This window comes from Pongo abelii, chromosome X, assembly GCF_028885655.2.
Source record: "Pongo abelii isolate AG06213 chromosome X, NHGRI_mPonAbe1-v2.0_pri, whole genome shotgun sequence".
In the NCBI taxonomy this organism is placed as follows: domain Eukaryota; kingdom Metazoa; phylum Chordata; class Mammalia; order Primates; family Hominidae; genus Pongo; species Pongo abelii.
The window spans coordinates 160,236,695-160,258,242 of record NC_072008.2 but is presented as its reverse complement, the minus strand read 5'-3'; the positions used below and the strand labels follow the sequence as shown (position 1 = coordinate 160,258,242).

Sequence of the window (21,548 nt, the reverse complement as noted above, 5' to 3'; positions counted from 1 at the left end):
CCCTCCCGCCCTCCTCGTCACACTCCGCCCACCTCCTCCCTGCCCTCCTCCCGGGGAGGAGACGCCGCTCCAGCGGGAGGCAGGATGGTTGCTACCTGGGGCGGCCGCCAGCTCCTCCCGCAGGGCTCCGGGCCGCCCCTCGCCCCAGGGTCGCCGGCTCCTAGTGCGGCCCAGGCTTCCCGGCCGGCCCCTCCCAGACCTAGGAAGACGTCCCCCGGGCCCCCTCAGCCCTCCACCTCCCCTCTCTCCCTTTCTCCCGGCTCCTGGCAGGCTGCAGCCGTCTCCTCCTGGTGCTCCCTCCTTCCTTGAGCTCTGTCCACCGCTGCCCACTGGGGGCTACAGCTTCTCGGCTACCCTGGAAGCTGGAGGCCGGGACCAGCTCTTCAGGTGACAGGCCTCTGTGTCTCCACAGTGGGCAGAGGGGAGCCTGCCTGGCTGATGAGCAAGGCTCGACTTTGTCACCAAGGCAGAGAAGGGGCCCGGGTAAATGACCCCGGCGGCCCCCACCCCTGCCTGGCGTGAGAGTGGGTAGGGGCTTCGGACTTGAGGGGACTGGAGCGGGAATAAGGCAAGGCTGCCCCCTGGTGCCTGGCGGGTGCACAGACCCTTCCCCAAAGGCCTCAGCCCTGAGGTCCTGGCTGCCCGCCCCCCACCCACCCCGTGTTCCTCTCCCCGGGACCCCCCAGGCCTCCCCAGCAAGAGCCAGCTTGTTGGGCTGCCTCTCCGCCGCTAAACAAGCTGAGCAGCTTGTTTAGAATTTTCTAGGGCTAAGAGTAGCCTGGGGGTGGGGTGGGGAAGGAAGTGGTCATTGTCCTGGCCTGGGAGGTAAAGTGTGCACCCCTCAACTTCAAGCTCCCTGATCTGATCGTGGACACTGCAGTCCCCAGATGGCTCATCCCGTTAAGCTAAGCCCGCGGCCATCCCTCCAGCTTTAGGAAGAAAAGCAGTTCCGGCCAAAGCCAGATTGAGCTTGCTGGGTGAGGGGGGGTGGGGCAGTGTCCCCACCCAGACTTGGAGGAGGAGCCTCAAGGGGTGTGTGTGCTTGGGGGAGACAGGCGGTGTCACCTGTGCTTAGACCAGGGGCGGTGGGCGGGTACCCTTGAGGTGGCAAGGTCACACTGCTCATCAGAAGTTTCTCACTAGGGTCTTCTCCGGCTCAGCCTTTGACTGAAGCTGGTCTGGAGACAGGGGCGTTAGAGAAGTGACTCATAGATGACCTAAAGAAGCGGGGCCACTCAAGGACCCAGGACAGAGGGAAGAGGGCCAACCCAGCTGGACCGCAGGCAAACCCCATGGCCTTTGAGAGAAGAGAGAAGAGGACCCGGTGAAGTAGACTCGGAGGGCCTCAGCCCAGCAGGAGTGCGGGGTGGGCGTGTGATGTCAGCGAAGGGAGGACAGTGACCTGGGGGAGGGCCGCTTTGAGGGAGGACAGTGACCTGGGGGAGGGCCGCTTTGAGGGAGGACAGTGACCTGGGGGAGGGCCGCTTTGAGGGAGGACAGTGACCTGGGGGAGGGCCGCTTTGAGGGAGGACAGTGACCTGGGGGAGGGCCGCTTTGAGGGAGGACAGTGACCTGGGGGAGGGCCGCTTTGAGGGAGGACAGTGACCTGGGGGAGGGCCACTTTGAGGGAGAGTGCAGGCCATGGCCAGACAGCTCTGGGAGTCGCGGGCAGGGGAGACTTTCAGATATTGCTTGTCCAAGGGGTGGGGGTGGAAGGGAGAGAGAACAGAGAGGCTCGAGAGGATGTAGGAGAGCTGATGGCACTTTGGGGAAGTGACCACTGCTGCGGTTCCTCCTCCGGTGGGTTCCGAGGTCAGGGACAGGCTCATGAGGGAGTCGCCACCCCTGACTGCTGCTGCCTTTGTGAGATCAGAGGTGGCCGAGGCAGAGGGCGAGGTGGCCAGGCTGGAGGGTACTGGAGACAGAAGTGAAGGGTGAGGGGCTGCCACTGCTCCATGGACCCTCGGAGTGGGAGCCCCCACATCTGAGGGGAGGTCCAGTGGGCCCCCATACCTGACTCCCACGACCGCCTGGAACTGGGCTCTTCTCCAGGCAGCCACCCCTTCCCACACGCACCTTCTTCCCCACCCTCTGCCAGCCCAGCCTGGGGTGCACCCACTACCAGCCCCTGGGCCAGGCCCCGCCTCTTGCTCCCAGCTGGTCTGGACCCCGTAGTGACTGTGAACTCCTCCTCACGGCCTGGGACAGACCCCAAAATGCATTCTCTGAGCAGCCAGAGGGACCCTCCTGAAGCACAAATCTGACCAGCCCGCCCTTGTCTCATCCCTTCTCTGGGCTTTTCTGTGCCCTGGAGGTAGAACTAAATTTTTCTCCAAGACTACAAGATGGAGTGTGATGGGGCCGTGGCCTCCCAGCCTCGGGGCGTTCCCGCTGAGTTTTCCCTCCACCCGGGGCCCGCAGCCTGGGCTTCCCTTTCTCTGCTGACCTCCAGGACTCTGTCCCAGGAGGCTCCTGAGGGAGGTTCAGGAACCCTCCCCACGTCGGCCACCCTGGGAGCCACCCCTGCCCGGCCAGGGCGAGCTGGGCCTCTTTGAGCAGTGCATGAAGTTCAGGCTGGTAAGGCTGGAGTTCCCGGCGGGAAGCTCAGGCCGGAGCTCTGGTCTCTGTCACAGGCTCTGACCCGGGCGGCCAGTGACAGGGTCTTCTGAGGCTGCTCCCATGAGCTGCTGAGCAGTTGGGGGAACAAAGGCAAAGTGATTTCCAGCCCTGGCTGGGTCCTCTCCCACGTCCGAAGGCTTCAAAGCGTTCTCCGGCTTTGTCAAGGCACGTCAGGCTCGGCCCGGGAGCAGCAGCTGCTGGGGAAGGGCAGGGTGGGCTCTCCAGGCCCCCAGCTGAGGGCCGGGTAGCCATCCCCCGCCAGCCCTTTCCAAGCCTCCGCCTGTCTTGCCAGGCCCTTGTGTTCTACTCACTGAAGGGGGGTTCCGAGCATGTGCAGGAGGGGGTGGGGGTGCCCTGCGACCTGTGCCCAGCCCAGAGGTGAGAAGCAAACTGTTCTCTGGGGCAGAGGCGACGGGGTTGGAGTGGGGGAGAGCTGCGCCCTCCCCCTACCGTGTCCCAGGGAGCGGGCAGCCTTTCAGGCCCCAGCTGGGGCTGGGGGGTTGGAGCAGGAGCTGAGGAGGAGGGAGAGGGGAGGAGAGGGGGGCTGGAGGGAGGGCAGGGGACGGGGGGCTAGCCGGAATGCTCCTGTTTGTTGGGGGAGGCCTGGGAATTGGAGCCAGCGCCCACTCAAGCCTAGGGCAGCTGCGGACCAGGGAGGGGCTGGGTGGGGGCCACCCGGCCCTGGGGTGACTGGTTATCCTGGGAGGACGGGCAGCTGGAGACAGGATGGGGGCTCCTCCTCTTCTGAAGGCGAGCCGGGCACAATGAGCTTTGGAATTAGAATAAGCTGGGAACAAAGGGGGAGCCAGAGTCCACCTGGAAGGGCTTTGTACTTCCAGCTCTTGGGGAGGGGTCCGACGTGCGGCTGCAGCCAAGCGGAGAACAGAAAGAATGGGGCTGGGGGCGAGGGCCTGCAGCAGGGCAGGGATGGGGGGGCAGCAGAACCCCCCACCCCCGCCCTTCCCACCAGCTGTGCTCGTTTACACAGACCCGCAGAAAGGAGGCTTTGGTTTGTTTTTTACATTTTATGTAAACTTTTATTAGACTGGTTTTATTTATTTGTTTTATAGATTGAGAGGGTACAAGTGCGGTTTTGTTACATGCATATATTTCGTGGTGGTGAAGTCTGAGCTTTTAGCAGACCCATCACCCTAAAGCTGCCTTGCAAAAACTGTAGCAGTAACAAAATTATGCCAGTGAGAGATCTGATCTAACCAACCCCGTCTGCATTTACCCTCCAAACTGCTCTTGGTCTTTCCTGGGCATGGGCCAAGCTAACTTTGGGAGAAATTTAGTTTATAGTTTAAATGATAATAGACCTTCCCAAGATGAAACCGCCTTTGTAAAAGTAATGAAAGGCTCTCAGGTGAGGAGGATGGGAGGGGCCTGAATTCTGCTGACATGTAAGCATTCGTGATGACCAGCCATTGTTCAGAGCTCAAGAGATTTGTAACTTCTCCAATTACTCCTGTAGATAATGTCACTATTGTAGAACCTAAGGTTGGTTTTTGAGAGGTCTTTGCAGGTTTTTGCATTTCTCACCCGGACCACATAGACTTATGACTCAAGGTCCTGTGGCCCCACCTAAAAGCAGACTCAGCTCAGCACACAAGAATCATCCCCCACCCAACCAGTCAGCAGCACCCATTCCCCAGCCCCCTGTCGGCCAAACTATCTTTAAAAAATCCTAGCTTTCAGGCTGGGTGCAGTGGCTCACACCTGTAATCCTAGCATTTTGGGAGGCCCAGGCGGGTGGGTCACTTGAGGTCAGGAGTTCAAGAGCAGCCTGGCCAACATGGTGAAACCCGTCTCTACTAAAAATACAAAAGTTAGCCGGAAATCGCTTGAACCTGGGAGGCGGAGGTTGCAGTGAGACAAGATTGTGCCACTGCACTCCAGCCTGGGCAACAGAGTGAGACTCTGTCTCAAAAAAAAACCCTAGCCTTCAGGGCTGGGCACGGTGGCTCATGCCTGTAATCTCAACACTTTGGGAGGCCGACATGGGTGGATCACTGTCAGGCCTCTGAGCCCAGGCCAGGCCATCGCATCCCGTGACTTGCACGTATACATCCAGATGGCCTAAAGTAACTGAAGATCCACGAAAGAAGTAAAAACAGCCTTAACTGATGACATTCCACCATTGTGATTTGTTCCTGCCCCACCCTAACTGATCAATGTACTTTGTAATCTCCCCCACCCTTAAGAAGGTACTTCGTAGTCTCCCCCACCCTTGAGAAGGTACTTTGTGAGATCCACCCCTGCCCACCAGAGAACAACCCCCTTTGACTGTAATTTTCCATTACCTTCCCAAATCCTGTAAAACGGCCCCACCCCTATCTCCCTTCGCTGACTCTCTTTTCGGACTCAGCTCGCCTGCACCCAGGTGAAATAAATAGCCATGTTGCTCACACAAAGCCTGTTTGGTGGTCTCTTCACACGGACGCGCATGAAAATCACGAGGTCAGGAGATCAAGACCATCCAGGCTAACATGGTGAAGCCCCGTCTCTACTAAAAATACAAAAAATTAACCAGGTGTGGTGGCACGGGCCTGTAATCCCAGCTACTCAGGAGGCTGAGACAGGAGAATCGCTTGAATCTGGGAGGCGGAGGTTGCAGTGAGCCTAGATCATGCCACTGCGCTCTAGCCTGGGCGACAGAGTGAGACTCTGTCTCAAAAAAAAAAAAAAAAAAAAAAAAAATCCTAGCCTTCAAATTTTCAGGGCAGTTGATTTGAGTAATAATAAAACTCCAGTCTCCTCTACGTGTATTCAACTCTTTCTCGGCTGGGCCTGGTGACTCACACCTATAATCCCAGCACTTTGGGAGGACCAGGTGGGCAGATTGTCTCACACGTCTGTGTGAAGAGACCACCAAACAGGCTCTGTGTGAGCAACAAGGCTGTTTATTTTACCTGGGTGCAGGCGGACTGTGTCCGAAAAGAGTCAGCAAAGGGTGATGGGGCTATCATTAGTTCTTATAGGTTTGGGGATAGGCGGTGGAGTTAGGAGCAAGGTTTTTCGGGCAGGAGGTGGATCTCACAAAGTACATTCTCAAGGGTGGGGAGAATTACAAATTACAAAGAACCTTCTCAAGGGTGAGGGAGATTACAAAGAACTTTCTTAGGGGTGGGAGAGATTACAAAGTACATCAGTTAGGGTGGGGCAGAAACAAATCACAATGGTGGACTGTCATCAGTTAAGGCTGTTTTCACTTTTTTTGTGGATCTTCAGTTGCTTCAGGCCATCCGGATGTATATGTGCAGGTCACAGGGGATATGATGGCTTAGCTTGGGCTCAGAGGCCTGACACAGATGACTTGATGCCAGGGGTTCGGGACCAGCCTGGGCAACATAGCGAGACCTTGTCTCTACAAAAAATTTAAAAATTAGCTGGGGTGGTGACACGCACCTGTGGTCCCAGCTACTGGGGAGGCTGAGGCAAGAGGATCACTTGAGCTCAAGAAGTCAAGGGTGCCGTGAGCCGTGATTGTACCACTGCACTCCAGCCTGAGAGACAGTGCAACACCCTGCCTCAAAACAAAACACCTGTAATCCCAGCACTTTGGGAGGCCAAGGCAGGCAGATCACCTGAGGTCAGGAGTTTGAGACCAGCCTGGCCAACATGGTGAAACCCTGTCCCTACTAAAAATGCAAAAATTAGCCAGACGTGGTGGTGCATGCCTGTAGTCCCAGCTACTCGGGAGGCTGGGGCTGGAGAATCGTTTGAACCCGGGAGGCGGAGGTTGCAGTGAGCTGAGATCGTGCCACTGCACTCCAGCGTGGGTGACAGAGCAAGACTCTGTCTCAAACAAACAAAACAAAACTTTCTTTATTGTAATTCCCCTGTCTTGATAAATTGGCTCTATCTATCTGGGCAGTGGGCAAAATGAACCCATTAGGTGGTTACAACCTGAATAGTGAATGTTGTACCCAATAGGTAATTTTTCAACCCTCACCTTCTAGACTAGTTTTAGATGTACAGAAAAACTGTGAAGAGGGTACCAAGAATTCCCATACAGCCCACCCCCATCTCCCGCCTTATTAGCCTCTTACGTTAGGACAGCTCATTTATTGCAATTAATGAATCAACATCAGTTATTGCAAACAATGAATCAACATTGTTAGTATCTAAAGCCCATAGTTTATTCAGGTTTTCCTGGCTTTTCCCTAGTGTCCTTTTTCTGTCAGGATCACATGTTGCATTTAGTCATCCTGTCTCCTGAGGCTCCTCTTGGCTGTGACAGTTTCTCAGACTCCTTGTTCTTGGTGGCCCTGACAGCTTCGAGGAAGACTGGGCAGTGTGTTGTAAAACAACCTTTTGCTGTTTCCCATGATCAGGTGGGCCTCAGGGGTGATCAGGAGGAAGACCATGGGGGTGAAGCGCCTCATCGGGGGCCATGTAGACCTGGAACGACCGGTTGGGGTCCTGTTTGTCGGGTCTCTCCACTGGGAAGTGACTGTTCCCCCTTTCCATACCGTGCTCTTGGGAAGGAAGCCGCTCCGTGAGGCCCAGTTAGGGAGCAGGGCCACCTCCTGGAGGGAGAGGGAGGGATGTGTTCTTCTGAGCAGGAGTTTTGTCTGTTCCCCCACATTTATTTATGTAATCATTTATTTATAACGGTATGGACTCATAGATGTGTACCTTATATTTGGTTTTAATCTAACACAACTCTTTGTTTTCTTGCTCAAATTTTCCATCTTGGACCATTGGACTCTCTTTCAGTTGGCTCCTGTGTCCTTTTTTTTTTTTTTTTTTTTTTTTTGGAGACAGGTTCTCACTCTGTTGCCCAGGCGGGCAGGCAGTTGTGTGATCTCCGCTCACTGCAACCTCCGCCTCCTGGGCTCAAGCAATTCTCCCACTTCAGCCTCCCAAGTAGCTGGGACTACAGGCACCTGCCACCATGCCCGGCTAATTTTTGTATTTTTTGGTAGAGACAGTTTCACCATGTTGGCCAGGCTGATCTCGAACTCTTGACCTCAGATGATCCACCCTCCTTGGCCTCCCAAAGTGCTGGGATTACAGGCATGAGCCACCGTGCCCAGCCTTGAGTTAATTTTTGTGTCATGTGTCCCCTGAATGGTTTTGAAAAGCTCTTTATCTGTCATATGTGAGCCCATTCTTGCATTGCTATAAAAAAAATACCTGAGGCTGGATAATTTATAAAGAGAAGTGGTTTATTTTGGCTCATGGTTCTGGAGGCTATACAGGAAGTGTGGTGCCAGCATCTGCTTCTAGTGACACCCTCAGGAAGCTTCCAATCATGGTGGAAGGTGAAGAGGGAGCCGGCATATCCATGGCAAGAATGGGAGCAAGAGAGTGAGGGTGGAGGAGGTGCTAGACTCTTTAAAACAACCAGATCTCGTGTGGACTCAGAGCAAGAACTCACTCATTATTGTGAGGATGGCACCAAGCCATTCATGAGGGATCCACCGCCGTGACCCAAACACGTGCCATTAGACGCCACCTTGAACATTGGGGATTACAGTTCAACATGAGATTTGGAGGGGACAGACATCCAAACTGTATCACATCACCACCACCCAACCAACACACATGCATTTCAAAATTGACATGTACAGGATTTCAGCAGATGTTTACACAGTTGCAAAGGGTGTAATTTCTTTTTTCTTTTCTTTTTGAGTTGTGCTGTCACTCTCTGGTTGCCAGGGTGGAGTGCAGTGGCATGATCATGGCTCACTGCAGCCTCCAACTCCTGGACTCAAGTGATCCTGCTGCCTCAGCCTCCCAAGTAGCTGAGACTATGGGTACACACCACCACACCCGGCTAATTTGTAAATTTTTTGAAGAAGATGGGGTCTTGGCCAGATGCGGTGGCTCATGCCTGTAATCTCAGCACTTTGGGAGGCCGAGGCAGGTGGATCACCTGAGGTCAGGAGTTCGAGACCAGCCTGGCCAACATGGTGAAACCCTGCCTCTACTGAAAATACAAAAATTAGCTGGGCATGGTGACGGGTGCCTGTAATCCCAGCTACTCGGGAGGCTGAGGCAGGAGAATTGCTTGAACTCAGGAGGCAGAGGTTGCAGTGAGCTGAGATTGCACCACTGCACTGCAGCCTGGGCAACAGAATAAGACTGTGTGTGTCTCAAAAAAAGAAAGAAAGAAAAAAAAAAATCCCAACTCAATAAGAAAACAACCCAATTTAAAAATGGGCAAAAGATCTGAACAGATGCCTCTCCAAAGAAGAAATACAAATGGCAAATAAGCATATTAGAAGATGTTTAACATCATACATCATTAGGGAATTGCGAATTAAAACCACAAGGAGATACCGCTGCATACCTACTAGATAGCCAAAATCCAAAACACTGACAACTCCTAATGCTGGTGAGGACCCGGAGCAGCAAGAACTCCCATTCATTGTTGATGAGAATGCGACAAGGTACAGCCACCCTGAAAAGCGGTTGGCAGTTCCTTCCGAAGCTAAGTATACTCTTACCATACAATTCAGCAATCACACTCCTTGGTATTTACCCAAATGATTTGAAAACTTATGTCCACTCAAAAACCACCACACACATATTTATAGCAGCCTTTTTTCCTTAAAGACCAGTGTGATACTATTAGCAGCTTTATTCGTAATTGGCAAAAACTGGAAGCAATTAAGATGTTCCTCAGTAGGTGAACAAATAAATTGTGGTATATCTGGACAATGGAATACTAGTCAGTGATAAAGAGGGGAAAGCTATGAACCCACGCAAAGAAATAAGTGAATCTTAAATACATATTGCGTAGTAAAAAGCCTGATAAAGCTGCCTACTCTGTGACTCCATTTACCTAACATTCCGGAAAAAGCAAAATAGATTAAAAAAAAAGACAGAAAACAGATCCATGGTTGCCAGGGATCTGAGAGAGGGGATCGTGCTTGACTAGGCACAGCACAGGGATTCTGTAGCGCAGGGAAACTGTTCTGTATGATGCTGTAATGGTGGACACGTGACACTCTGAATATGTCAAAACCCATAGAACTTTACAGCAGACAGAGGGAACTTAAAATAGGCACCTTTTAAAATAATCTTTTAGAAGGTTGGGAGATCACAAGACGGAATGCAGACTGCGACAAAAGGCAATTAGAAATGTATGAAACAAACAAACAAAAAAGGAACAGAAATGTACAAAACAGCCTTACTGAAGGGGGTCAGGGAGAAAGGGGCTGATCCCAGCCACTCTGGCAATGAGTGGCATCTGTCAGACTAAAAGCAAAAGGTGGTGATGGATTAGAGTTGGAGACATCAGTGTGCACTCGTGTTGAGTTTAATATAGATACTGATGCACGTGTGTATCTGTTTATAGATGTTATGTTAGTAACATAACATGGGTTAGTATATATATAAAATGGCTTAGTATTATATGGGTTTATATATATCTATATCTATCTATCTATGTACATGGGTATATATATATATATATATATATATATATATATGTTCTTGCTGTCAGCGGAGAGGGCCTAGAAGCAGCAATACTCCAGGAACAATGGGCACACTTAGAGCCCAGATCTTCGTCTCCAACACCATTCTCTCAAAAATGGCTCCTTAGAGAAAATGGCTGGTTCTAGGACCGGTTCAAGAAATATAAGGGATGAGCACAGAGCCAGAAAGTAAGGAAGAGCTCACACAGACAGACACGCCCACACCTACACGGCCATGCACACACACATGTAGTGATGAAGGGACATCAAAAGGACACAGGTGGCTGGGCGCCGTGGCTCACGCCTGTAATCCCAGCACTTTGGGAGGCCGAGGAGGGTGGATCATCTGAGGTCAGGAGTTCGAGATCAGCCTGCCAACATGGTGAAACTGTCTCTACCAAAAAATACAAAAATTAGCCGGGCGTGGTGATGGGTGCCTGTAGTCCCAGCTACTTGGGAGGCTGAAGTGGGGGAATTGCTTGAGCCCAGGAGGCGGAGGTTGTAGTGAGCGGAGATCACACAACTGCCTGCCAGCCTGGGTGACAAGACTGAGACTCCATGTTAGAAATGTTTGTTCCCCGGTGGCACAAAGAAATAGCACTTGAACATAAATTTAATTTTCTTTCTCTTTCTTTCTTTTTTTTTTTTTTTTTTTTGAGATGAAGTCTTGCTCTTGTGCCCCAGGCTGGAGTGCAATGGCGCGATCTCGGCTCACTGCAACCTCTACCTCCCAGGTTCAAGCTATTCTCCTGCCTCAGACTCCCAAGTAGTTGGGATTACAGGCGTGAGCCACCACGCCCGGCTAATTTTTACATTTTTAGTAGAGCTAGGGTTTCCCCATGTTGGCCAGGCTGGTCTCAAACTCCTGACCTCAGGTGATCTGCCCGCCTCGGCCTCCCAAACTGCTAGGATTACAGGCATGAGCCACCACACCCGGCATAAGTTTAATCTCCTTAGCAAGGCCATTTTTTAACTTTCTGCGGAAAGGGTACACTTGCCAGCAGTTTTGCCACGTGAGTACACCAAACAAAGGAGGGAAGCAATTTTTATTCCTTATGCAGTTTGTCCTTGCTACTCTGTCCTGTTTCCATTGGCTGGAGCCAGACTTCACAATCTAACCTAAAACCCGATTGGCTAGTAGTTTAAAACTTTTGAAAATAGATAAAAGTAATGGAAGGATAAAGGAAAAGAGGAAGTTGCTTACGAAACGACTTAGAAAAGTAATAATATTCCCCACTAGGAAAGGGACATAGGCTGCGAGCTGGGACATGCCTGTGAGCACGTCCAGCACAGATATCTTGGTGAAAGTACAAGGACATAGAATGTACTACGTGCCTGTAAGCATGTTTAACAGCTACATAGGATAGGGCTTAACAAAGAGTTATTAGCACAAAGCAAGGAGGCTTGAAGGAAGTTAGTCTTTAAAAGAAACTATTATTTCTAACACTTATGATTTATTTTTTAATAAGAAGGGAAACTTTGAAGAGGAACTTTTTACTTTCTACACTCCATCTCAAAAGAAAAGAAAAGAAAAGCTATGTTGCCCAGGCTAGGCTGGAACTCCTGGGCTCAAGTTATCCTCCAGCCTCAGCCTCCTGAAGTGCTGGGATTACAGGCATGAGCCACCTTGCCAGGCCGGAGGGTGTAATTTCTCTTGTAAACACACAATATAGGCCTGGTGCGGTGGCTCACGCCTGTAATCTCAGCACTTTGGGATGCTGAGGCGGGCAGATCACCTGAAGTCAGGAGTTCGAGACCAGCCTGGCCAACATGGTGAAACCCTGCCTCTACTAAAAATACAAAAAGTAGCTGGGTGTGGTGGCGTGCACCTGTAGTCCCAGCTACTCAGGAGGCTGAGGCGGGAGAATTGCTTGAACCCAGGAGGCAGAGGCTGTAGTGAGCTGAGATTGCACCACTGCACACCAGCCTGGGCGACAGAGTGAGACTCTGTCTCAAACAACAACAACAATAATAACAAACCAAAAAAGCCCCATGATACAATGATTCAAACAAAAACTGTGCCATCAGTTTTTACATGAGGCCAGGGCCATCTGAGTCACCTCGTGGACAAATACCTGCCCGCTGGCTCGTCTTTCCCAGGCCCACTTTGGAGGTGGGTGCTTTCCTTCTGGCCTCCAGTTTCCATGTGCTGCCCCTCAGATAGGTCTCTTTGTGCCATCTCTTTCCACACGGGCAGTTTTTTATTACTCACACCACCATACTTTTCTGGGGCACAGAAATATGTGTATTTCTATTTCTTTTTATAACCCGGCACCATGTTGTAGAACTCTGCTAATGTTTCTCCTGGCTTGAGCAAAGCACCATTGGCGTATTAGACATTCTGGGGAATTATCTGTAGGTATCTGTAAACAAATTGCACTTCCTGCTGTCATGAGAAGGGGCTCACCATCAGTTCCATTCCTATTTTTTTCTGTTTTAGATGTCGGTCCCAGGAAACCTTTTTCACATAGATGAGCAGGTGAGACTGGAGCTTCTGAGTGCTGGGGTCCCTGGAGCCTTCTGCAGTGCCCTGGGAGGGGTGACTGGGAAAGGCCAGGGGGCAAGAGCTGCCAGGGGCCTTCTCAGATTTCCCAGTTTTTACACAGAGTATATATGGGAGTTGAGGTCTGGAAAAATGATTTTTTAAAAACTCCTCCTGCCCCGCGGACTCTCTTGAAGACTTTGTGTCATGCCAGGGCCCATGGTCACTTGACGGAACCCTTGTGATGCTGGCCTGCAGGGATGTGGAGCACAGACCCTGGGGAGGGCTACCAGAACCTCATGGGACTGGATGGCGGGCAGTGAGGGGGGTCCAGTAACTGTTGGATGCAGAATTGAATTCAGTCACCCGCACTTATTTCCTGGGCTCGTCTTGGCTGGGTTGCCGAGGTACACTCTCTGGGAGCGGACGCTTTGGTGAGGAAGACCAGGCGAAGAAGGTGATTTTTGCGGTTGGACGTTCTAAAGACAGGGCAGGGTTATGCGGAGAGAATTGGCAGGGGCAGGGCGGGGGAGGCCGGTTTGAGGAGGGGACATGTGAGCCGAGATCTGATGCAGCGAGGAGCCAAGCCAGGCAGATATCCGATCGAAGAACATTCCAGGCAGGGGAGCAAAGGCTAGGGCCGTCAGGAGGCCAGTGTGGCCGGGGAAGAGGTGGAGGAGGAGGGGCCAGGGCAGTGTTTAGGCCGCCCCCTAAGGACTCATGCTTTGACTTGGATTGACATAGAGAGCTGCGGGAGGGTGACATGATCTCAATAAAAGGAATGCTCTGGCTGCTGGGTAGAGAAGAAAGTGAGGGTGAGGGATTAATGGTGGAGCCAGAGGGAGCCCAGTGAGTGCCGGGAGCCCAGGGTGGCAGAGTTGTGGTGCAGGGTTGCAGGGTCCTGGAGCTAGAGATGGAGGCTGTTTTCGGGCAAGTGGCCTGGGCAGCCTGTCCTCGGAGAGGCGGTGAAGGCAGAGACTGGAAGGCAGAGAGCCTTGCCGACCTGTGGCCGAAGAGCTCTCCGGGAGACAGTCACCGGTGGTGCAAAGGCCCTGGGGCCGGCCCAGCCGGGCCGCAGCTCCGGGAGGCGGCGCGAGCGAGCAGTGGGCTGGGCGGTGGCGGCCGGCGCTCGAGCCGGAGCCCCGCGATTGCCTTACAAGGTGCCCTGCGGCGCCGCTGCCGCGCTGGGCCACTGCGTGCTTGGGCGGTCGGCGGGGGCGTGCGCGGAGGGGGCGGGGCCGGCGGGGCGCGGGCGGGGGGCTTGGCGCGGCGGCCACTGCGCGGAACGACGCTGCGGCACCCGCTCCAGGTCTGCACCTGCTCCGGGGCGCGGGGACGTGCGGGGCGGGGGCGCACCGGATCCGGCCCGCGGCCGCCGCAGCCTTGCGCGGCCGCAGCACACCTGTCACGCCTGGCGCGCCCCCTGCCCGCACGCGCTCGGTCCACGCAGCTCGGGACGCGGGCGGCCCAGGCTGCCAGGTCCCCCTGCTCCGCGGCGCCGAGGGCTGGGCTGCGTCTGCGGCCGCGTGGGTGGCCGCGGTCTTGGCAGGTGGCTGCGCGCGGGGGGTCGCAGGTGCATCCTGGGCGGCTTGGTGGCTTGGGCAGCGGGTGCCTGTGGGCTCTGTGCCATGGGTGGCGGGTCTAGGCGGGGGTGGGGGCTTGGGCGCTGTGGATGTGTGGATGGGGGAGGGACGGCGTGGGTGAGCATGGAGCCTTCTGGAAAGCGGCCGGATGTGTGGAGGCAGAGAGGCAGCATCCAGGCGCTGGTCGCTGTCGGGGTGCAGGGCGTGGGGGGGCGTGGGATAGCAGCTGTAGGCCTGGGATGTGGAGGCGTCCGTCTGGGGGTGTGGACCTGGACGGGGGAGGGGAGGGTCGAGCGCAGCGGCAATGGCTGAGGCCTGCCTGGCAGGGGGTGGAGGAGGAAGCTGCCCTTGCCCCCGGGGAGGCAGGGAGGGACCCCCATCACCTCTCCGCTGCCCCTTCAGACATGCTGCTGCTGAAGAAACACACGGAGGACATCAGCAGCGTCTACGAGATCCGCGAGAGGCTCGGCTCGTGAGTGTGCGCGTGTGTGTGTGATCGTGTGTGTGTGTGTGTCTGTGTGTACCTGTGTGAGATGGCATGTGTGTGTGACTACGCGAGTGGGTGTGAGATGTGTGTGTGTGAATATGTAGGGGTGTGTGAATGTGAGTGAGTCTGTGAGATGGCATGTGTGAGTGGTGGTGGGGGGTGGCACAGGGCCAGGTAGGGCCTCCCCATCTCCTTCACAGGGGGCCCTCCCCTCTCCACTCTCTTTCCCTCCTGCCTCTCCTCTCTTCCCACTTCCTTCCCACCTCCCACCGCCCCGTCTGCGGCAGGGGTGCCTTCTCCGAGGTGGTGCTGGCCCAGGAGCGGGGCTCCGCACACCTCGTGGCCCTCAAGTGCATCCCCAAGAAGGCCCTCCGGGGCAAGGAGGCCCTGGTGGAGAACGAGATCGCAGTGCTCCGTAGGTGTGCACCTTGTGGGGCCCTGGGACGGGGCATAGGTCGATGGGGGGCACAAGCAGTCCTCGGTTCTAGTCCAGGCCTGGCCACCAACCTTTGGGAGGCCTGGGGCAGCGCTCTCTCTGGGCCTGCACATCCCTGTGGCAAAGGGAGCGAGTTGATATTGATCTGTGCTTTTCAAATGGGCTTTAGAAGGAAGGCCAGGGCTCAGGCTGGAGCTCTGCCTTCCTGGACCCGGCAGGGGTGGCATGTGGTAGGGAATGGGGAGCAGAGGTGGGAGGAAGAGGGAGGAGGCTTTCCCCAGGGCCTCAGGACAGAGCACCCCTTGACTCTGTTGGCCCACAGGCACTTCCTTGCCATTGCAGGATCAGTCACCCCAACATCGTCGCTCTGGAGGATGTCCACGAGAGCCCTTCCCACCTCTACCTGGCCATGGAACTGTGAGGAGGGCCTGGGCAGGCTGTGGGAGCCGGGGAGGGACTGAGCAGTGAGTGGGGCTGAAGGCCAGGCTGAGTGCCTGGGTCAGCCAAACCCCTGGCACCCCCAGGGTGACGGGTGGCGAGCTGTTTGACCGCATCATGGAGCGCGGCTCCTACACAGAGAAGGATGCCAGCCATCTGGTGGGTCAGGTCCTCGGCGCCGTTTCCTACCTGCACAGCCTGGGGATCGTGCACCGGGACCTCAAGGTGCCTGGCTGGGGCCTCTGCACCCCACCCTCCCACCTGCCCACCTGGCCCTGCTTTTGTTTTCCCGGGAGCACGGCTGGGGCCTTTCTTGATCTCCCGCTTCACCAAGGCTCTGGGGAACCTGAGAGTGCCTAGTCCCCATCCTGTCCCAGCACCGGCACCGCGTCAGGACTGACCTGGCCCTTTTCCTGGTGTCCGTGTGTCACAGCCCGAAAACCTCCTGTATGCCACGCCCTTTGAGGACTCGAAGATCATGGTCTCTGACTTTGGACTCTCCAAAATCCAGGCTGGCAACATGCTAGGCACCGCCTGTGGGACCCCTGGATATGTGGGTGAGGGACGACACCCTGAGGCTTGCTGGGAGTGGGGTGGCCTGGGGGACCCTAGACAGCCGGGAAGGCTGTTGTGCCCGTTGTCTTTGTGTGGGCCATTCCTGGGCTTGAGTAGGCCGAGCCAGTGACACTGAGCGGCATGGCTGCGTGTGTGCCTGTGCGTGCGTCTGTCTGTCTCTGGCCCCCAGCCCCAGAGCTCTTGGAGCAGAAACCCTACGGGAAGGCCGTAGATGTGTGGGCCCTGGGCGTCATCTCCTACATCCTGTGAGTGACCGCTGGGAAGGCTTGTCTCCTGCCTGCCTGCCCCTGCTGGGTTGGGGAGGGTGGGACAGCTGGATGATTCATCTGTGGGTGCCAGGCTGTGTGGGTACCCCCCCTTCTACGATGAGAGCGACCCTGAGCTCTTCAGCCAGATCCTGAGGGCCAGCTATGAGTTTGACTCTCCTTTCTGGGATGACATCTCAGAATCAGGTGAGCTTGAGCCTGGCCCGTGCTTGGGGGTGATGCAAGGGAGTGGGGACCCGACAGGCTGACCCAGCCTCCCTGTTCCAGCCAAAGACTTCATCCGGCACCTTCTGGAGCGAGACCCCCAGAAGAGGTTCACCTGCCAACAGGCCTTGCAGCATCTTTGGTGAGTGGGAGCCCTGCCAAGCTGCCCCAGGGCCAGGGGGACTGCACTTGCAGAGAGGCACCCCCCGCGACCTTCAGCCTTTCCCCAGGATCTCTGGGGACACAGCCTTCGACAGGGACATCTTAGGCTCTGTCAGTGAGCAGATCCAGAAGAACTTTGCTCGGACACACTGGAAGGTCAGTGTGGAGAGAGACCCAGTGTGGTCGCCCGTCGCACCCCAGCTGTAGCCTGATCGCCGTGGCTGCCCAGTGGCCACTGCAGTCCTCACAGTCTTGGGGCTGGGGCCTGGGCCCAGGCCTGGCCTGATCTCCCTCTCTTCTGGCAGCGAGCCTTCAATGCCACCTCGTTCCTGCGCCACATCCGGAAGCTGGGGCAGAGCCCAGAGGGCGAGGGGGCCTCTGAGCAGGGCATGGCCCGCCACAGCCACTCAGGCCTCCGTGCTGGCCAGCCCCCCAAGTGGTGATGCCCAGGTGTGTTTGGGTGGACCCTGCACCCCCAGGAGCTGGCTCCTTGGAGAGCTTAGAGGGTGGTGGCGCTCCATGTGGCCAAGAGCTAAGTGGGGTGGCCCCCACAGGCCAGAGGACTGAGGGCAGAGAGCAGAGGGAGGAGCCAGGGCTCCAGGAGAGGTGGAAGGACAGGGAGGGCCAGTGGGTGCCCGACATTGGGCAAGGGAGTACAGGGGGAGAGGGCCTCTAAGAAGTCCGGGATTTGACCGAGGCGGGGGGTAGGGGCACAGGGCTGGCAGGTCGGCTCCTGACTACCCCCTTTCCCTCTGCTTCTCCCTCTCAGGCAGATGCCGAGGCCAAGTGGACTGACCCCCAGATTTCCTTCCCTTGGATGCTTTTGGTCCCCTCTCCCAACCCCTCCCCCTGGGGCTGGCCTCTGCTGGAGTTTGAGATTTGAGGGTGTGGCGCATGGCGCTGGGGTTGGAATGGGGCACCCCCAAGTCTGTCCCCAGGCTCTGCCCTGCCTGGGGGCAGTGGCTCCCCTCCCCTGTTGCCTCTCCCGCCCCAGCCCCCCGCCCCGCCAAAAGCCGAGGAGGTGCTGGCAGGCGGGCCTCAGGGGCTGTCTTTCCTGCACGGCTGTTGTGTGCTTCGCTGAGTGTGGGTGGTCCTGCTTGTGTCATGGTCATGGCCTTCCAGCCCCCTCCAGTTTTCCCCAAACCAATAAAGAAAGATACAGCAATGGGCCAGTGGTGAACTGGGGGTGCGGCGAGTGTGGAGGGGATCTGATCACTTGTGGAAGGAAACCAACGAGACCCTGCCACACGGCTTCACCCACTGCCACCTGAACCTCTGCTTCCCCAGACAAGTTTCCAACTGTCCAAAAACTTCCTGTCCCCTTCCCCCAAAGCACCAACAAGTGGCAGCGTGGCCGGGCAGCTCTGCCACCCCAGAGGTGTAACTGCCCAGCTTTGGGGTCCTGGGACAAAGTGGAGGCAGCGCACGCCTGCTGGGCTGCCAGCAGGGGGCGCAGGCAGGAGGCGGAGTGCTGGCTCCAGACCCCCAGGGATGGGCTCCAGTGCCCCTGCCATGCAGGGCCGGGCCTGAAGTGTCTCAGCCAGGTGCCTGGGACTGGGAAGGGCTCACAGGTGCATGGAGGGTGACCAGAGCCCAGGACTGTCACCTTCCATCCCTCCCTCCATTCCCTTTCTTGATGGCCAGAGGCCATCTTGTCGAGCAGAAGAGTAGGGGACCCCAGGGTCAGGGGGTGAGAGGAGCTCCTTGTCCAGGAGAGGGCGACACGGGGCCCTCTTCCCCTCTGCTGTGCGGGGGGCTTTGGAACCCTCAGGCTCCAGGCTGGGGTAGACCTGGGCTGGCAGCTGGGGCTCTGGAAGCAGTGGCAGCTTGGCGGTGGCTTCTGAAGTGAAGAGCCGTGGCCTGTCCTCTGGTCTGAGTGGCCCCAGCCCCACCAACCTCCATTTTGGAGGGGCCAGGGCTTCAGAGCCCTGCCTTGCTGGGTCCCAAACCTCTGCTGGCCCCTCTAGGCCTTTCTCTTGGGCCCATCAGGGAAAGACCCCTAGAGCCACTTCTTGGCCCCAGAGAGAGTTCCAGGCAAGCTGGCCACCCTTCCCTCCCCTCTGAGACCCTTGCTCCCTGCCAGCCCTCAGAGTGTAAGCCTGATGACCCATGGCTTGGCTGGCGAAAATGGTAGAGAAGATCACTCTCCTTGTTGAACTTTGGGCCCCAAAGGGAGGCGGTGAAGCTCAAACCAAGGCTGGCCTGAGTCTTGTGGGTGAAGTCTGGAGTGGGGTTCAGGGTTGGAGCCAGGGGACCTGGCTTCCACCAGGGAGAGCAGGCTGGAGGTGGGTGGGCAGCCTCCTCTGTCCCCACAGCCACTCCCAGGCCATCCTTCGCTCCAGGCTTTGGGCCCCACAGGGGACCTCAGTCAGCCAGTACCACGGCCTCCTGGCCTCCAAGACCTGTCCCACCTGCTCTCACCCCTACCTGGGGCCTTGTTGCCTGTGTGCACCCCTGCTGTGGGCCCCCCTTCCCATCTTCTCCGTTGTTCACACTGGACTCCCACGATACCTACTTGCTCTTGTTTTGGTCAGATGTTGACTGAGCCTCTGCTCTGTGCCAGGTGCTGGGCGCTGACGTGGGCCTATCAGAAGAGGTGCCTGCCCTCCAGGAGGACGCCCTCTATTGGAGGGGTGGTTTTACGGGGATGATAAAAATGATCTTTGTGGGTCTGGGAGCAATGAGCAGGAGTGCCAGAGCCAGCCTTCCAGAGGAAACCGGCACTCGCTCAGAACAGCCAGCTCTTCCAGTCCAGGCACGTGGCCAGATCGCTTCGGCTTGCAGCTTAAGCCAGCTCTGGGCTGCCTTGACACAGGGTGCAATATGGCCTCCTGTCAGCAGGGGGAGCCACGGCCCCATCTTTAGACGTCCATTAGCCTCCCCTAGTTCCTTCAGCACCTGGGCAGCTTCTCAAATCCATTCCTCTCCGCGACTGCCCCCACCCCCTGCAAATCCTGCCTTGGGGAAGTCCAACCTTGGGGGAGAGGTCCTGCCCATCTGTGATAGGGGCGAGAGGGGGAACCCCCAGGTCAAGCAGAGGCGGCACCCCTCCTTCATCCCTCCGAGACCCCATATGAGGAAGGCAGTTTGGGTCACCTAGGCAGTGGGATGGCAGCCTGGCAGAGAGAAAGGACTGGTTTAGCCAAAGGCAAAAGGTGGTGTGTGTGTGTGAAGTGATGGCAAGGGAGCTGCGCTGGAGACTGTGAGGGCTTCTCAGGCTCAGGGCCGGTGCTGAGGCTGGCAGCAAGAGGAAGGGGCCAGACCAAGCCTGGCAGGGGAAGGAGCTGGAGCTGTAGTCTAGGAGCAGTGGGGAGCCATCGAAGGGGTTTGTAGCCAGAGAGCATCCTTGCCCAGTGTGGGTTAGGTGCTGAGCTGGGGCTGGCTGCTGGGAATTGGGGTGTCTGGAACCAGACCAGAATTGAGGGTCAGGGGAACCCTGGTGGGCATCACAAAAGGAAGCTGTCTCTGCTGTTCTGGGCCACACGGGGTGGGTCGTCATGTGCTCTATCTTGAAGCAAACCTGTGGGTAGCAGAGTTTCAAGGGAAGCTCAACCTGTGGGTCCACCCTAGGGACAGGGAGACACGGAGGTGGTCCTAGGAGCTCTTTGGGAGTCACGTGGACAGGTCTTGGTGATGGGTTGCAGATGGGGAATGAAGCAGGGGGATCCAGGTAGATCATGTTTCTGGCAGCAGAACATTCATCAAGAAGGGTTCAACGGGCATGACTTTGGGGGAGGAGTAATGAGATTGATTCTGGATGTGGTGAGTTCGAGGTGCCTGAGGGGCATGAAAGTAGACTTACTTTTCACCCTTCTCTTTGCAAATATGTATCTAGCATTGTATCTGGTATTTCTGGAAGGCTTATTCCTTTTAATAAAAAGAACACTGATCCCTCGAGCCCAGGAGTTCAAGACTAGCCTGGGTAAGATGGCGAGAACCCATCTGTACAAAAAAAAAAAAGAATGCTAGTAACAACTCTTTATTGAAGAGCTTTCCATGTATTAACTTGAACCTCACCTGTGAGATAGCTGCTATCATGATCATCATCCCCACTTCACATATGGAGAAACTGAGGCGTAGAGAAGCTAAGTGAGCCAAAGCCATACAGCTTGTGGCAGAGTGAGGATTTGAACCCACACTCTGCCACTGCATCCTCTTGCTTGCATCCATGCAAGCGAGGTCTTACTTGGGACATGATTGTGTGGGGAATTGAAGAAAACAAGGCGGCATTCTTTCCCCACTTCTCTTCGTGAATGCAAACTCTGTGTGTCTGAAGGAAAGAGAACCCTGGGCTGGGGGAACCCACGCTGGATTTGAGTTTGGGTCTTGCAGATGGTTTGTGTTGCCATTTTTTTTTTTTTTTTTTTACGAGATGGGGTCTCACTGCGTTGCCCAGGCTGGAGTGCAGTGGCTATTCACTTCACAAGTGTGATCCTACTACTGATCAGCACACAAGTTTTGACCTACTCTGTTTCCGACCTGGGCTGTTTCACCCCTCCGTAGGCAACCTAGTGGTCCTCTGCTCCCAGAATATTGATGCTGAACTTAGTATGGACACCTGATGGACATAGCACACTACAGCCCAGAACTCCTGGGCTCAAGTGATCCCCAACCTCCCGAGTAGCTAGGACTACAGGTGTGAGCCACCATGCCACCTGGCTTGTGTTGCCTTTAAGCTCCTCTGTGCCTCAATTTTATGTCCTGTTAAGTGGGAACCAAGGAGGTCTTTGCACAGTGGTGGAAATGGGGCATGGGAGCTGGGCCCTACAAAGATCCCTTTGGAGTTCGGTGTGAGCGATGGCCTGGAAGTGGGGCAGGGAAGGGCTAGTGGCTGGGAGACAAGCCTGAACCGTGTGGAGAACAAG

General features: G+C 55.8%; 1 protein-coding gene across 11 annotated transcripts; it reads left to right on the top strand.

Moving 5' to 3' along the window:
- The first annotated feature begins 15 nt into the window (after positions 1-15).
- Positions 16-17,848, top strand: PNCK (pregnancy up-regulated nonubiquitous CaM kinase). Of its 11 annotated transcripts, none has more exons than XM_054545224.2 (14): positions 16-387; positions 1,144-1,366; positions 12,490-12,528; positions 14,517-14,586; positions 14,889-15,020; positions 15,380-15,454; positions 15,562-15,700; positions 15,909-16,032; positions 16,221-16,296; positions 16,391-16,503; positions 16,585-16,663; positions 16,752-16,839; positions 16,989-17,133; positions 17,453-17,848. In XM_054545224.2, the coding sequence occupies exons 4-13, from the start codon at positions 14,519-14,521 to the stop codon at positions 17,124-17,126; spliced, it is 1,032 nt and encodes a 343-aa protein (XP_054401199.1). In that variant the 5' UTR covers positions 16-387; positions 1,144-1,366; positions 12,490-12,528; positions 14,517-14,518; the 3' UTR covers positions 17,127-17,133; positions 17,453-17,848. The 11 variants fall into 11 exon arrangements, with proteins under 11 accessions (XP_054401199.1, XP_054401201.1, XP_054401200.1 ...); XM_054545226.2 differs by lacking the exon at positions 16-387 and adding an exon at positions 762-977; XM_054545225.2 differs by lacking the exons at positions 16-387; positions 12,490-12,528 and having other exon boundaries at positions 762-1,366.
- The last annotated feature ends 3,700 nt before the right edge of the window (positions 17,849-21,548 follow it).